The sequence below is a fragment of the Lepus europaeus genome, chromosome X (genome assembly GCF_033115175.1).
Source record: "Lepus europaeus isolate LE1 chromosome X, mLepTim1.pri, whole genome shotgun sequence".
NCBI classification, from domain to species: Eukaryota; Metazoa; Chordata; class Mammalia; order Lagomorpha; family Leporidae; genus Lepus; species Lepus europaeus.
Window position 1 is genome coordinate 9,427,189 of NC_084850.1, and position 17,601 is coordinate 9,444,789.

At 40.3% G+C, this 17,601-nt stretch overlaps 1 protein-coding gene across 1 annotated transcript; it reads left to right on the forward strand.

The window, feature by feature from the left end:
* The first annotated feature begins 986 nt into the window (after positions 1–986).
* LOC133753709 (m7GpppN-mRNA hydrolase-like) lies at positions 987–11,291 on the forward strand. Its single transcript, XM_062184393.1, has 2 exons — positions 987–991; positions 10,132–11,291. The coding sequence occupies exons 1-2, from the start codon at positions 987–989 to the stop codon at positions 11,213–11,215; spliced, it is 1,089 nt and encodes a 362-aa protein (XP_062040377.1). The 3' UTR covers positions 11,216–11,291.
* The last annotated feature ends 6,310 nt before the right edge of the window (positions 11,292–17,601 follow it).

The window sequence follows — 17,601 nt, forward strand, 5'->3', positions numbered from 1 at the left end:
GCCTGGGTGCCTGCACCCATGTGGAAGATCTGGAAGAAGCTCCTGGCTCCTGGCTTCAGATCGGCCAAGCTCCAGCCACTGCAGCCATTTGGGGAGTGAACCAGCAGATAGAAGATCTCTCTCTCTCTCTCTCTCTCTCTGCCTTTCAAATAAATAAATAAATAAATCTTTTTAAAAGCATTTTACAATCTCCATAGATTAATTCACTCACTTGGTGAACATTTATTGAATATTTACTAAGGGCCAGGTAATCCCCTAAGCCTCAAACATACATATATATATTAAGTAGACATAACTCCCTAGCCTCAAGCACTTTAGAATCTAGAGGCCAAATGTTGTGACCTGTGCAGCAGGTTTCCAGGACTAAGAGGGGAAGGTGCATCATGAAAGAAAAAACAAAGACAAGGGATTGTAGAAAAGTGCCTGGGTTGATGGGGGTGCAGAGGGATCGTCTCCAAGTTAGGAGCAACACCTCTCTGACTAGCCCTGCCATTTTTTTCCTGCAATTTTCTGCCAGACATTCTTGCTGACATCAGGCCAAATTACTATTTAGTTAAAGACAGTATTCTCTGTGCAGATCTAAATCAGACTGGCACAATCACTGACAGACCCAAAAGGTGGATGGGAGTAGAACCTCTGGGCAGAAGAGTTATTTGAACTTGTTATCCTGAGAACAACATCCCCGGAGGTGAAAGGCCTTTGTCCAGGTGCTAGCTTTCCAAGCTGCAAGGCCTCAGATCCATTCTGAGGTACCCCAGTTTTGTTCCTCTGCATTCCTTCCAGGGCTGTGGTGACCTTTTCCACCTGGTCTAGGCAAATAAACTACACTCAGCTACTTATCTTCTGGTACAGATTCCAGTGTGAAAACAAGGAAATCAGTCCTTGTTCCTTTATCTACCCTAATATTCTATGCTTATACTAATGATTTAGCGTACCAATTGAATTGTTCCTAAACTAGGAGTACCCTTAAGCTGTGAGGAATGCCAATGAAGTAAGTACTATCTAAAGACAGTACTTCTTCAGCTGAGATCCTGGGGTGGTCACTCCATATTTTGATTATCTGCCCCACACATATTCACCTAGAATCTAAGTGACAAGGGTCTTGTTCATGGCTGTACCCTCAAGCTCTTAAGACAGTACCAGGAACATACTAGGCACCAAATAAATATCTATTGATTTAATAAATTGATAAGATGTGACTGGGTCTTTGGGCAGTGGCTCCACATGCTCGGGGCTCACTGATTGCCTGGGGAGAGACATTGCTGGGAGGTCTATGCTCACACTGAGGACTGCACAGATCCTTTGTGTGGCTCTGGATGAATATTTCACCCACTGGGACTAGTATCCAGACATTGTTTGCCTTGGAGGAGAGGAGGTGAGCGGGAGACATTGCCAAGAGAGCTTATCAAACCCCTCCCTCTAATAAAAGATTTACCACACCCAACATGGATGTGACCTTGGACATTCCTTCCACTCTGGAGCTCTGAACAGAGCTCCTCCCAGGCCACATGTAGCTCATGCCTCTGGGCATTCACTGAAAGAGCAGACCCCCATATTTATTGCAGCTCAATTTACCATAGCTGGGATATGGAATGAACCCAGATGCCCATCAACTGATGACTGGATAAAAAAATTATGGGATATGTATACCATGGACTACTGCTACACAATGGTAAAAAAAAAATTAAATCTTGTTGTTTGCAGCAAAATGGATGCAATTGGAAAATGTTACACTTAGTGAAATAAGCCAGTCCCCAAATAAAAGAGCTGTCTGTACCTCAATGTTTATTGCAGCTCAATTCACAATAGCTAAGACATACAATCAACCTAAATGCCCATCAACAGAAGACTGGCTAAAGAAATTATGGGATATGTACTCTATAGAATACTATACAGCAGTAAAAGAAATGAAATCTGGTCGTTTGCAACAAAATGGAGGAATCTGGAAAACATCATGCTGAGTAAAATAAGCCAGTCCTGTTGGGTCTTAGTCCACCCGTACAAGGATGGACTGGGTCCGAGGAAAGGCAAGTGCGCCGCTCGCCCGTTCCCCAGCCTCCTGGTCCCGGAGACAATCAGAAGCAGCGGGGAGCCAAGTCTAGTTGCAAGGACTCATTTACCTTTTGCATAATAGTACCTTTTATAACACAAAACTGCAGAGTCATTGGGGCAGGGCTAAGGACCAACCAATCACTTAAAAAATCACCTTATGGGGGGATTTCTATAGGACTAGCCATATGTCTATACACTTGCTACTAGTTTTGTTACCTCCCCTGATGTTGCGCAGCCAGTTAGTTTTAGTGGTAAACAACTTTGGATTCCGCCCATCTTACTTCCTCTGGGCGCCATCTTACTTGGCTCCGCGTGGCTTCATTCCGCGCAGCTTGGGCGGGGGCACCCTGGAGCAGCTGCGCATGCGGAGCCCCCGGGCCTGGCCTGGCCTGGCCTGGCCGTGCTCATGCCCCACACAGTCCCAAAGGGACAAATATCATATGTTCTCCCTGATTGGTGACAACTAACCGAGCACCAAAAAGGAAACCTGTTGAAGTGAAATGGACACTATGAGAAACAATGACTTGATCAGCCCTTGTCCTGACTGTCGAGGAACAACTTAATACTTTATCCCTTTTAGTATTTTTTTTTTTGGTTCTACTTAATACTATTGGTTGAACTCTGCAATTAATACACAATTATTCTTAGGTGTTGAAATTTAACTGAAAAGTGATCCCTGTTAAATATAAGAGTGAGAATAAGAGAGGAAGAAGATGTACAATTTGGGGCATGCTCAATCGGACTTGCCCCAAATGGTAGAGTTAGAAAATTTCCAGGGTATTCCAATTTAATCCCATGAAGGTGGCATGTACCAATGCCATCTCAGTAGTCAAAGTGATCAGTTTCAATTCATAATTGATCATAATGATAGGATTAAGAGTCAAAGGGATCACACAAACAAGACTAGTGTCTGCGAATACTAACTGATAGAATTAAAAAGCAGAGAATGATCCAACATGGGAGGCAGGATACACAGCAGACTCATAGCATGGCAGATGTCCTAAACAGCACTCTGGCCTCAGAATCAGCCATTAAGGCATTCGGATCCCGCTAAAAAGCCCATGAGAGTATTTTAGGCACGGAAAGCCAAGACACTCTGGCAAAAAACAAAAACAAAAACAAAAACCTAAACAAAAGATCTCTGCGAGTGAGATCCCAGTGGAAAGAATGGGTCATCCTATGCTGCTTTCCCAGGTGCATTAGCAGGGAGCTGGATCAGAAGTGGAGCAGCTGGGAATTGAACCAGTAGCCATATGGGATGCCAGCACTGCATGCTGGGGCTTTATCTACTGCACCACAGTGTGGGCCCCTCCAGGTCTTTCTATGGCCCTACTAAGCAAGCCACAGTGGAGGAGCCACAGTTTGAGGAGAGGGTATGTATCCTAAGTAATCCAATTGAAGACATTTTTTTTTCCTCTGAGAATTTTCTAACTTGCTTGGAAGTCATATATCTGGTTTCATAGATGAAAAGTCCATACACAGAAACAAAGATGAGACATGGGGAAATGTGGAATGAGATGAAGGGAAACAGAGTAAGAAGGAGAGATAAAGAGACAGTTCTGACAATGGTCAAATCCCTGTTTCTAGATCCAGAGTGGTCTGGTTAGTTTCTTCTGGATGCTTGTTTGTTAACTTCTCTCCATTTTTATGAACACTCCAAAGCTTTTAAAAATATACTGCATTCAGCTAGGCTACTTTATATTAAGATTCTTTTATCTTGCAATCATCACTGTCCAGACCAATATATTATAACAGTTTGCAGTTCATTACCTGGAGATGAGATTTTAAAAAGCAATTCTAATATGAAAAAAAAATAACGTGGAATATTCTGATTGCTTTGCGTCAAGTAAGGGATGGCATAAGGTTGCCACTATTGTTTTATTTGTGAGTTTGTGTTTAAGTATACATGTGCTACATGTGGCACTTAAAATGTCTGAAAGCCATCACCCAGGAGCACCTGAATCTCTGACTCAGTGGGGCCATTTTAAGGGTGTAAGAAACCTATCTAGATGGTTTTGTTTCTAACTAGCACCACAGGTGTGTGGGAGGTAAAGAAAACCACGAGAAAGGATGAGTCATTAAAGAAAATTCTCTATACCTAGTGCAAAATATTCTCCCCAAAGTGACACTGTGTGGAATAATTCATACTTATAAATTTGGTGAGGACTGTAAACCAAGAGGCTGGAAAGATGATCTGTTCAGTAGCTGCAGCCTTAAAAGTTGCAGAAGAGTTCCAATTACCCAGGCAATGGCTAGTGGGAAATCTCCATATTATGCAAAAATCTGAGAAAGGATCACAGGAAGTTGATAGACTGCACAATCATAGCAGAATAATGGATGTGCAGCCTGACTTGTGTAGAAAAATAATGCAAAATATCAGGATGACTCAGCTATAAACGAACACCTAAGCTAATTTCCTACAGTGCCACTAGAATGATAAAATCCTCCTGTTTCTGGAATTCTGTTCCACAGGGAGCCATTCAGCCTCTAAATGTAACCCAGGGTGAGAGAACAGTCTTATTACTGAAACAGATAACTTTGGGGAAGTGACTTTTGTGACTCCATTGTTAAGGGCCAGAAAATGAACCCTAGGTAAAGCTAGAGTATGCATGTAGCAAGCAGTGTTTTACCTGAAGGGCAAGATAATTCTTGGCACTGATCAAATCATCTTGAAGAAAACTATGATCTTGATTATAAAAATCAAAACTGGAAGAGTTTTCAGTGTGTGTGAGGATCTAGTCAACACCTGATTGAGCCCTAGTTTCAGTGCTGCCCATAGAATTCTCTGTGGTAATCAATATTTAGGTTCTGTGCTGCCCAGTGTAGTAGCCATTAGCTATAATTGACTAAATTGGGCTCTTAAAATAAGCCTAGGGTGGCAACTCATGACTAGAGCCTAGGGAGATTACTGACGCCATGAACAGGAGTGTCAAATTGTTAAATCAGCAACAGGAGTCACTGTGTACTTACACCCCATGTGGGATCTGTCCCTAATGTGTCGTCTAAAGCGAAGTGATGCTATAACTAGTACTGAAACAGTATTTTTATACTTTGCGTTTCTGTGTGGGCACAAACTGATGAGGTCTTTACTAATTATATACTGAAGTGATCTTCTGTATATAAAGAGAATTGGAAATGAAAAAAAAAAAAACAACCTGGTGTTAAAATGGAAATGGCATAGAAAATTAATTAATTTGAAAAAAAAAATTATGTAGGATCTCTGTCTTTAATGTGCTGTACATTGCTATTTAATGCTATAATTAGTAATCCAATGGTAGTTTTTTCACTTTATGTTGCTATATGGGCAAAATGTTGAAATCTTTACCTAATATATACTAAACTGATCTTCTGTATACAAAGAGAATTGAAAATGAATCTTTACATGAATGGAAGGGGAAAGGGAGCAGGAAAGGGGAGGGTTGCGGGCGGGAGGGAAGTTATGGGAGGGGGGAAACCATTGTAACCCATAAGCTATACTTTGGAAATTTATATTCATTAAATAAAAGTTTAATAAAAAAAATAAGCCTAGAGTGACTGAGGAACTGAATTTAAAATTCTATTTAATTTGAATGTATTGAAATTTAACTTTAAATAACCACATGCAGCTAGTCTCCTCTGTAGTGCGCAGCAGGGCCCAGCATATATACGTTTGCAGGTGCTTAGAAAACAGAATGGGAGGTCAGTAGAACTGATATGGTGGAGAACTTGAGAAACAAGCCAGTTGTGCCAGAAAGGAAAACTTTGCTATTGGGACAAACACTGCTTAATTCCTCTTCACTTTTCCCTTAATTTTCATGTGTATTTGCTGAGATGCTTTGGAGAATCTTATCTTGTCTTAATTATGCTCAGGAGATGCACAGCAAGGAGTGTACAGGATGACTCTGGTGGTAAAAGCATAATGTTGTATCCTTGAACTCTAGGCATGATAGTTACAAAGGGAATACATATAAAAGAGCTTGACAGAAAGGCATGCAAAACTTTCAGCACCTCTGAAACTTTTAATCAAACTCTTCATTTTGCCTTATAACAAGATTAAACAAAATAACCACAACTTTGTTGAATTCTATATTTCAAGAGACATACTTAAAAAAAAAAAACAGTGTATCCAAATAGACAAGTGTCTCATTGGTGTCTAATTCATATAATATTCAACCTTCTGATTGATTCAAAAGAAATTTTATATGTCCCCTAGAGTAAAAGGTTTCATTATCTTCCAACAAGTCATCCAGGCAGAAAATTTAAAAACATCCCTTTTTTTTTCTTTTCTAGAATCTGAGAGATTTTTTGAAGTATTGTTTATGATTTACTTGTCTAACATAGAAAAATTACAAGACACAGGCAAACAAAAAGAGGGGAAAAGATAACTATTGATTCTATCATCAAAACAAAGGTTACATTTGGTTACATGTGCTTTTGGAAGGTGTTTATATTTCCATCTACATAATGCCATCACATGTACAAGGGATGTCCAGAAATGTCATGGAATACATATCATAAAAATCTATACATACTTTTCAAAAATTTTGCACCAAACTGATTTTAATTGCATTTTCTAAGAATTTTTTGAAATACCCTCATATATTAAAATGCAACCACACAGCATAGTGGTTTGTAATACACTGTTTTTCCATGTAAGTACAAAAGTGATCAATTTTAGTAGGAAAATATCTTTTGAAATATTAAGTTTGAAAATCCCATTCCCATTCTTTCTGAAATAAAACCATATAATTGTAAAGAAAAAGGAAAAAAGAAAATGATATTTTAATGTGATTGTATTTGGCAGAGAAACTGCATACACATGCATGCAAGTATATTCATGCATGCATGTACCCAAAATAATATATGATTTAGAATAAATTAGAATAAAATTGATTGTTCTACCTTTAAAAATATACACATTTGCATATATTTATCACTTTTAGAACTTTAGCATCTCATTTTGTACATGAACCAGAATTAATTTAGCCCATCCCCTGTTGTTGCACATTGAGTTTTTTCATTTTTCCCTCAACATCACATAAGGCACACTTTACTGAATATTATTCTATGTATGCATTTTCATATTTATTTCCTTATGGTAATAGATAGTTAAGCTTGAGAGCCAATGATTAAATTATCATGGTTCCTTTCTTTTTTCATTTATTATTTTAATTTTAATTAATTTGAACAGTTTCAATATTATTTGTAGATCCAAGACTAGGATCATAATGATACTCTCTTCTTTCTTCTCACCCACCTTCTTTCTACCATTCTTTTTGTCTTTTATTTTCATTTTTTGAGATAACACATTTTAAATTTACATTACAGTAAAAAGGATTAATACTTTGTTGAACAAGAAATTGAACAAGTAAAAAGCAAAAAGATGCTAGTTTACTGGGAATATACACAATGGCTATAGACAATAATCGAAGGGGAAAATACCCATATTACTCATAGACAGTTTTTTTGTCAATTAGTCATTCATAATTTCTTTCAGTGAAACCGAACCAATGACAATGTAACAGCTAAATATTTCCTGGGTGGCTACAAGATAATCATTAAGTTCATTTAGACTTTAAACTACTTCTTCTCAAGCGTTGATACTCAAGAATAATTATATGAAGATTGAAATGCAAATAATTATATGTTACAATTTTTATACTCTATTAATAGCCACAGATCAGGGAAAACATGGTATTTGTCTTTTTGAGACTGGCATATTTCACTAAGTATAATGATTTCCAGTTGCATCCATTTTATTGCAAAACACAGGATTTCATTCTTTTTTTTTATTGCTGAGTAGTATTTCATACTAGATATTTACCACAATTTCTTTATCTGGTCATCAGCTGATGGCCACCTGGGTTAATTCTGTATCTAGCTACAGTGAATTGAACTGCAATAAACATGGGGGTTCAGGCAATTCTTTCTTTCTTTCTTTTTTTTTTTTTTTTGACAGGCAGAGTGGATAGTGTGAGAGAGAAACAGAGAGAAAGGTCTTCCTTTTTGCCGTTGGTTCACCCTCCAATGGCCGCTTCAGCCAGCGCATCCCGCTGATCCGAAGCCAGGAGCCAGGTTCTTCTCCTGGTCTCCCATGCGGGTGCAGGGCCCAAGCACTTGGGCCATCCTCCACTGCACTCCCGGGCCATAGCAGAGAGCTGGCCTGGAAGAGGGGCAACCGGGACAGAATCCGGCGCCCCAACCGGGACTAGAACCTGGTGTGCCGGCGCTGCAAGGCGGAGGATTAGCCTGTTGAGCCGTGGCGCCAGCCAGGCAATTCTTTCATATGCTGATTTTATTTTCTTTGGGTAAATTCCCAGGAGTGGAATGGCTGTGTAATATGATATGTCTATTTTCAGTTCTCTGAGGAATCTCCATGCTGTCTCCTATAGTGGATGTACTAGTTTGCATTCCCACGAACAGCAGATTAGGGAATGTTTTTCCCACATCCTCACCAACATTTATTGTTTATTGATTTCTGCATGAGAGCCCTTCTAACTGGGGTGAGGTGAAACCTCATTGTGGTTTTTATTTACATTTCCCTGATGGCTAGTGATCCAGAGCATTTCTTCATGTTTCTCTTGTCTTTTGAGTTTCTTCTTAAAAAATGCCTGTTCAAATCTGTTGTCCATTTTTAAAATATATTTTTTGTTGTTGATTTTATTGATCTTTTTATATATTCTAGATATCCATACATTATTATTTGCATAGTTTGCCAATTGATTTCTTTTCTTTTCTTTTTTTTTTTTTGTCTAATAGCTCTGGCTAAAAATTCCAGGACTATATTGAATAGCAATGGTGAAAATATGCATTCTTCTCTGGTTCTGGGTCTTAATGGAAATGCTTCCAACTTGTCCCCTTTCAATATGATTCTGGTTATGGGTTTGTTGTATATTGCCTTGGTTGTGTTAAATAATGTTCCCTCCATACCCCATTTGCTTAAGGTTTTCATCATGAAATGATATTGCATTTTAACAAATCAATATCACCTATTGAGATAATCATATAATGTTAATTATTCTATTGTTTAATGTGATGTATCACATTTATTTATTTCTATATGTTGAGCCATCCCTGCCTACTAGGGATAAATCTCATATGGTCCAGGTTAATGATTTTTCTGATTTGTTGTTGGAATCAATTAGCTAGTATTTTGTTGAGGATTTTTGCATCTACGTTCATCAGCAAAATTGGTCTATAGTTCACTTTGAATGCTGTATCTTTTTCTGGCTTTGGAATTAAGGTGATGCTGGTTTTTTAGAAGAAGTTTGAGAGGATTCCCTCCCTTTCAGTTGTTTTTCATAGTTTGAGAAGAATGGAAATTAGATCTTAAAAATTTTTATAGACTTCAGCAGTGAACCCATCTGGTTCTGGGATTTTCTTTGTTGGGAGGGTCTATATTACTGATTCAATCTCAGTCCTCATTATTGGATTGTCTAGGTTTTTTAGTGTGTGTGTGCTACAATTTTGGTAGACTATGTACCAGCATCTATGCATTTCTTCTAGCTTTTCTATTCCTGATGAGTCTTTTTATTTATGTGGTTTCCATTGTTGCATCTCCTTTTTCATCTCTGATTTTACTGATTTGGTTCTTCTTCTTTTTTTGGTTAGTTGTGTCAGTGGTATATCAATTTTGTTTATTTTTTCAAAAAACAGCTCTACATTTCATTGATCTTTTGTATTTTTTGTTTGAATTTTATTTCTTCTCTAATTGCAATTATTTTTTCTTCTACAAATTTGGGTTTTGTTTGTTGTTATTTTTCTTGATCCTTGAGATGCATTGAAAGCTCATTTGTTTAATGTCTTTCCAATTTTTTCATGTAGGTACCAACCAATTGCTATAAACTTCCCTCTTAATACTGCTTTTGCTATATCTCATAAGTTTTGATATGTTGTATTCTCATTTTCATTCATTTCCAGGAATTTTGAATTTCCCTTTTGATTTCTTCTATAACCCATTTGTTCATTCAGTAGCATGTTGTTCAGTCTCCATGTGTTTATATATTTTCTATAGAGTCTTAGATTGTTAATTTCCAATTTCATTCCATTTGGTCAGAAAAGATACATGGTATGATTTCAATTTGTTAAAATCTGCTAAAGCACCCTTCCTCCCGCGTCTGTGGAGCCGCAGCCCCCGTGTCGTAGCCTCGGTGCCCGACGCGCAGAGCCGGGATGCACTGCTCCTGCTGTGGGGCCTCATCAAGGAGACCAAACGGGTGGAGATTCCAGGCAGCATCCTGGACGATCTTTGCAGGTGCTGCTGGTTCAGGGGTACCTAGCGAAGTCAGGCTGGGGATTTCCGAAAGGAAAAGTCAATAAAGAAGAAGCCCCTCATGACTCTGCTGCTCGAGAGGTCTTTGAAGAAACCGGCTTTGATATCAAAGACTACATTTGTAAGGATGATTACATTGAACTTCGAATCAACGACCAGCTTGCTCGTTTGTACATCATTCCAGGAATTCCTAAAGACACAAAGTTTAACCCAAAAACCAGAAGAGAAATTCGGAACATTGAGTGGTTCTCCATTGAGAAGGTGCCCTGTCACAGAAATGATATGACCCCAAAGTCCAAACTTGGTTTGGCTCCTAACAAATTTTTTATGGCTATTCCCTTTATCAGGCCATTAAGGGACTGGCTTTCTCGACGATTTGGTGATTCTTCAGACAGTGACAATGGATTCTCCTCAGCTGGCAGCACACCAGCTAAACCCACAGTGGGAAAATTGAGTCGAACCAGGTTCTGCCCCAGTCAGCAGCTGTTTCCCGAGGGCTCTCCTAGGGACCAGTGGGTCAGGCCCCAGCAGCCCCTGCCCCAGAGGCCACACAGCGGTCAGCCCGAGCTCTCAGACCTCTTGAAAGCCAAGAATCCAAGTTCGAGTGGAAATGGCAGAAAACAGTATCAGGACTCACCTAATCCAAAGAGAAGGACCAACGGGGCCCACAGCCAGCCAGCCAAGCAGCAGAGCCCCTTGACGACATGTGAAAAGAAGCTGCATCCATGGAAACTTCAGGATAACTTTGAAACAGATGCTGTGTGTGACGCGTCCTGCTCCAGTGAAGACTCGCTGCTGGAACACACCGGGGTGCAGGCCTGTAACGGACCCTGCAAGCTCCCGTTTTCCTCCAGAGCCTTCTTGAGTTTCAAGTTCGACCATAATGCCATCATGAGAATCCTGGACCTCTGACGGCAGCAGCTCCGAGCTTGGCGGTAGAGAGGGTGTCTCTCAGGCCTTACCTTTCTCAGGTGTCCTAAAGAAACACAGGGAGGCATTGTGTGAGCAGAGCAGAGTGGAAGGAAACACGAGTGTGCACGTCAGCGCAGCTACCGCGTTTGATGCAGATTTACCTTTGCAGTGTTTGGACAAGTTGTTGTTGTGTGTGTTTTTCGGAGGGCATTGTTTCTGTGTGTTTGGGTTTTATGCTGTATTCGGGTCAAGAAAATAAGGTTTGAGTCATCCCCAAGCAGCCGGGTTAATGGGATTGCACCATCTACCCATTATAGTGACTGCAACAATAGTTTACTTTTATTGAAGAGTTTTTATATTGAGATTTTTAGAGGAAGGACTACGCAATTCCTGAATGATAGAGGGGCTGGCATGTCACAGGTGGCAAGGCCACAGGCCACTCGTTGGTGGCAGTTGGCTCTTCCTGCTGCTTCCCACAGAGGGTCTGCAGTGCGCCTGGCTTGGGGTTCTGTGGAGAGGGTTGTGTATCTGCAGCCTGATGTTGCTGTGCAGAGCGAGCTCTGAGCACATCTGAGGATGGAGTGTGGCGCGGCCGCCAGCAGGCCTGAGCGTGCTTGAGCAGAGCGCGGGGCTGCACCCACGCGTGTCTGGGTGGTGTCTTCCCCTCTGCCTCCCATTCTGTAGTGTCGTGCAGTGATTTATGCTTGTGACAACTTCTTCTGTATCCCAGCAGTGTAAGTGCGCATAGACAGTGGCTATCGTCCCGTTTCACACTGCATCTCCGTGGTGATCTCTGGAGACCGGCGTGGCGGTGCGTTCTGTGCCGAAGCCCCAGGGACGTGTCTGAAGGGAGTGTGAGAGCATTCCCCGGGTGGCTCAGCACCAGGGTCAGCTTTGAGGTCCCCCTGGAGTGCACTTCGCTCAAGCAGGGTTCTTCCTGTTTTGAGGAGAGTTTGGACCATCACTGAGGACAATCACGGGGCTCTCAGGGGCTTTCGTGTTCCCTCATTGAACATACTGTGACCTCTGCTCTTCGAGCGCTGTATGACTGGAGGCTTTTACTGCTCTTCTCAGAAACGTGGCTGCTTTGCGTGGATCTCCCTGAGCCATACATGGAGTTGGACCCAGAAGTCCAGGTTCCTGGAAACTTGTTAAGGGAGTGAAAACTTGGTTTACCTGGCAGATGAATTATTCTCACTCGTTTACTGTCATCTGGAAGCCATTTGCTTGTTTGTGTTTGTGTTTAAGTGAGTCTTTCTGGTTCTACTCTCAGTACAAGAGCGAGAGCTGCGAGTTCCCCCTGGTGTGGCCTCTGGCAGCGTGGCATTCATTGTAGCAGATGAGTGGTGGGCACTGAACAGGCATTGGTGGGGTGCAGTTAGGACAGCAGTGGCTTCCAGCTCTCGCGACACTGAACGCGAGCAGTGTGAAGAATGGTGAGAGCTGTGTGGTGGACGGAACCGGGCAGGGAATGTGCAGGTCGTGCAGGTCGCATGGCTGGGGTGCCCCTGCAGCGCCTGCTGCTCTGCTGTGCGCAGCTTACCTTGGGAAGGGCCGCTGTGCACAGAACTGGATTTCTTGGAAAGCATGTGGCGTGGTTTGAGGAAAGCAAGTGAGGATGAAGGAGCGGGCGGAGTGTGCACTTGGGCTGAGCGAGCTCGCGAGGACAGGAGTCGTGTGGGCTCCATCCTGTCTTTGGATTCACTTTTTGTATGTTCTTATGTTCCAAATTGCAGTGCACTGTGAATCTTCTGTTTTTTGAAATTTTGTAGGTGCTTTTAAGTGTAACTTTAATGATTTACAAAATGTTAATGAATTGTTTTTATACTTAACCATTGTAATCTAAAAGATAAGGGTACAGTTTACATGCTTTCACCAGTTTTTGTTAAGAAATAGCAAATGAGGGATTTTAGAATTTCTGATAGTGACGCCCTCCTGAGATGGCATTTGGAGAGCGCTGGAAACCGAATAGAGCTCCATCAGCAGGGGTGGAATCTGACTAAATATGTTGGAAAATTAAATTGGACTTTTGTATTACTATATAAAGGATGAAATTTCCCAGTGTTGTCAGAGAAATTGTGGTTGTCTGCTATTTTGAGCTTTAAATGTCCTTATTTTTCTATTAAATATCAATTAATAAATATAATGAAGACATAGCAAAATTAATTTTATGCTGTAAGATTGAGTTGATGTTTTCTTGCGAAGCTTCAGTAGTTTGTATGTAATATCAAATAAAAAGAACTCAAACAAAAAAAAATCTGCTAAAGCATACTAAGCATATGTCTATCCAAGAAAAGTTCCATGAACTGATGAAAACAATGTGTATTTTTTCAACTGTGGGATGAAAGGTTCTGTAGATATCAGTTATGTTCATTTGGTCTATAGTGTAGATTAGCTTTGTTGTTTCTTTGTTGATTTTCTTTCTAGTTGATTGGTTCATTGATGAAATTGGGGTGTTGAAGCTCCCTATACTGCTGTATTGGACCCTATGTCACCATTTAGATCTGTTAGCATTTATTTCAAATGGACAGGCACCCTGGCATTCCGTGCATATGCATTTATTATTGTTGCATCTTCCTGTTGAGTTGGTCCCTTAATCATTACATAGTGCAGTTATTTGTCCCTTTTAACAGTTTTTGTGTTAAAGTCCATTTTGTTTGATATTAGGATGGCTACACCTGCTCTTTTTTGGTTTCCATTAACATGGAATATCTTTTTCCATCCTTTTACTTTCAGTCTGTCTGTATCTTTGTGGTTGATTTGTGTTTGTTGTAGGCAGAATTTAGAGAGATCTTGTTTTTTTCATCCAGCCAGACAGGCCGTATCTTTTAATTGGAGAATTTAGGCTGTTTACATTCAAGGATACTATTGATAAGTAATGACTTGACTCTGCCATTTTCCTATAAATATTCCTATTGTTAGCTTTGGGTTTCCTTAGTACTTCTACTGGGAGGTTTTTTGCCTTCCCATTCTTTCATAATGATGACTTTTTCAGTGTTTCTGTGTGTAGCACATCCTTAAGCATCATTTGTAAGGCTGAAAAACGGTGACAAATTTTTTAATTTCTACTTTTATGGAATATTTTTATTTCACTTTCATTCATAAATGAGAACTTTGCAGGGTATTGTATGTTGTCAGACTTTTTCTTTTAAGACTTGGACTATGGCTCTCTGTTTCTCCTAACCTGTAGTGTTTCTGATGAGAAACCAGCTGTGAGTCCAAATGCAGATCCTTTGAAAGTAATCTGGTGTTTCTCCTGTACACATTTCAGAATCTTTTCTTTGTATTTTACTGTTAAAAGTTTGACTATAATGTGTCATGGTGAAGATCTTTTCTGATCATGTATATTAAGAGTTCTATATGCTTCTTGTATTTGAATTCCCCTTTCTTTCCTTAAATTAGGGAAGTTTTCTGTAATTATTTCATTGATTAGGCATTCTAACCTTTCTCTCTTTCTGCAGCTTCAAGAATCCTAAGATCTGTATGTTGGATCATTGGATAATATCTCATAAATCATGAAAACTGTTTTTCTAATTTCTTTTTTGAGGGGTCTGAGATGTTTCCATAAATTTATCTTCTAGTTTGGATATTCTTTTATATAAAAAGATTTATTTATTTATTTGAAAGTCAGAGTTACACAGAGAAGGAGAGGCAGAGAGAGAGAGAGAGAGAGAGAGAGAGAGAGAAAGAAATCTTCCATCCTCTGGTTCACTCCCCAATTGGCCACAACAGCCGGAGCTGTGCCGATCTGAAGCCAGGAGCCAGGAGCTTCTTCCAGGTCTCCCACATGAGTGCAGGGCCCCAAAGACTTGGGCCATCTTCCACTGCTTTCCCAGGCCATAACAGAGAGCTGCATTGGAAGTGGAGCAGCCAGGACTCCAACCAGCACCCATATGGGATGCAGGCACTGCAGATGGCAGCTTTATCTGCTATGCCACAGCACCAGCCCTTATTTTGCCTCAGCAAATTTGTTTTTAAGGCTTCCCACTGTATTTTTATTTGACTTTTTAATTCTTCGTTCTAACATTTTACTTTAATTTCTCTTCAAAATCTATCTCACATAAAATTATTTCAGCCATGTTATGTATGGATTTCTTTAACTAATGACTTTTCTTCTGATTGCTTCTGAGTAATTCTATGATGATTCTTTTTAATCCCTTTTCAGGCATTTCAAAAATCGCTTTGTCTTCACATTCTAATATTGAAGTGTTGTGTTCCTTTGTAGAGTCATGTTGTCTTCCTTGTTCCTGTTTTTGCATTTATTTTTAGGCATTTGTAGGAATACTTGTTAGTTTTTTTCTGCTGATGGGTTTTACCTTGGACCTATGCCTCTGTATCTTACTGGAATGTCTGTTTCTTCAGTGAATACCCAGAAGAGTGTGCTGGATGGGACCAGGAATCTCTTATCAGTGCTCAGGGATGAGCAAGAATGGACTTGACACCTTAATTAGGCTTTGTAGATCTCTTCTATTGTCAGTAGGCAGGAGGATCTGATCATGCCTTTTGATGTAATCATACCCTCATATCCTCTCTTCCAGGGTGATCAGTGCTCAAGGTTAGTCCATAGTGAGTACAACTCTCATGTTGTACACTGGCACATGAACCACACAGAGGATCTGTGCAGTCCTCAGTGTGAGCACAGAACCCTCAACAATGACTCACCCCAGTCAATTAGGGAACTCTGAGCCTCTGAAGCCAGACACAGTGATTTCTCAGAGACCTAGCTCAACCCCACACTGTATCATGCAGTAACAGGATTCTCACAGTCACAGCACACAAGGCTCCCACATTCACGAGGCACAGAGGATCCCCTCTCTGCGCTGCAAGCCTGTTTGTAGAAAGGGCAGAGTCGTTTCCAGATCCAGCTGCTGGTTTTTGCTCCTCCGTGGCAGTTTTGAGACCCAGAGCCTGTAACAGACTGAGGGGGTGAGGCACCTCACAATCCGAAGTGAGTGCCCAGCTCCCTGTCAACACTCCCAACCAGAGACTCAAAATCAGGGGGAAATCCAGACTCCCCTCTGGTAAAATCCTCTGGGTGCATAGTCAAGAGGTGTCTCAGTTTTTTTTTAATGGAAATTGTTGAACTCTTAGTATAGAGTTGGTCTTCTGTGTATAAAGATAATTGAAAATGGATCTTAGTGGCAAATGGTATTGGGAATGGGAGAGGGAGGAGGTGGAGGGGTGAGAGTTTGGGGAGTGTGGGTATGGTGGGAAGAATCACTATATTCCTAAAGTTGTTCTTATGAACTGCATGAAGTTTGTGTTCCTTAAATAAAAGCTTTCTTTGGGAATAAAAAAAGAAGTGCCTCAGCCTCTACAGATGTCAGGATGGTGCATTTGGCTGCTGAACACTCTCACTTTCAGCACCTGGAATCTCCTCCAGCCCCTGGCTGGGCTGCAACTTGTATGTGGTGTCCCTGCTCGATGTTGTGTGTTCATAGTTTCCAGGCTGCTCCACGGTATTCCTTTTCTTTCTGTAGAATTTTTGCTGCAAACTTCTCTCCAACTCTCCCTTTGTAATCCATTTACTCTGCTTTCTTCTGCTATCTTTCCCTGGACAGAATCAGCACGTCATTTCCCTATTCAGCCATCTTGGAATCACTTCCATGATACCTTTCTTTAAGTTAAAAATAATAATAGTTGAGATTATTGAGTATCTTTCATTATCTATTAAATGTTATTAGAGATTGTTCTTATTGAACATATTGGTCTCTCATAAATATTATTCTAATTGCCTTTCATAGTTTAATTCAAATCCAATAAGTTATACCAGTACCTGCATATTACAGATGGCAAAACTAGGGCACAGAATGGTTAAATAATTTGTGCAAGAACATCTAAATAGTAAGTACAAATCAAGATTTATATTCAAGCAATCTATCTTGTCTTTGACTATCACCTGAATCTCTACTGTGCTTCTTCTCCCTGAGTTTTGCTGGGAGTGCTCATGTTAGAAATTCCTATTTCTCATATCCAGAGCTTCCTCTTGAGATTTTATTGCTCCAAGGCACATTGGAAAATATGCAGCTATTCAAATATAAAGTTTCCAACTGATCAAAAAACCTTTTGGTTTGGGGTAACCCCAGTCTCACAGATAGGAAAGATAAATTTAACAACAATTGTGGCATTCATTCAGTATTTATAGTCTAGCCAGCAATTCTGACAGCCAGCATTTTCCTTATATTTCTGCAGTATTGCTTGTTTAACTATGTCTTGTGTTCTGATTTCAAATGTTACATTATTTTTTTCCCAGTGGATCACAAAGAGGGGAGGTGATGATACATACCTTATTTATTTCTGCCATATGGAGCCTAATGTAGTGTTTTAATTCCCAAAGTGATGAAAATACCATGAATATATGACCCTATTTTGTCATAAAGTACTTT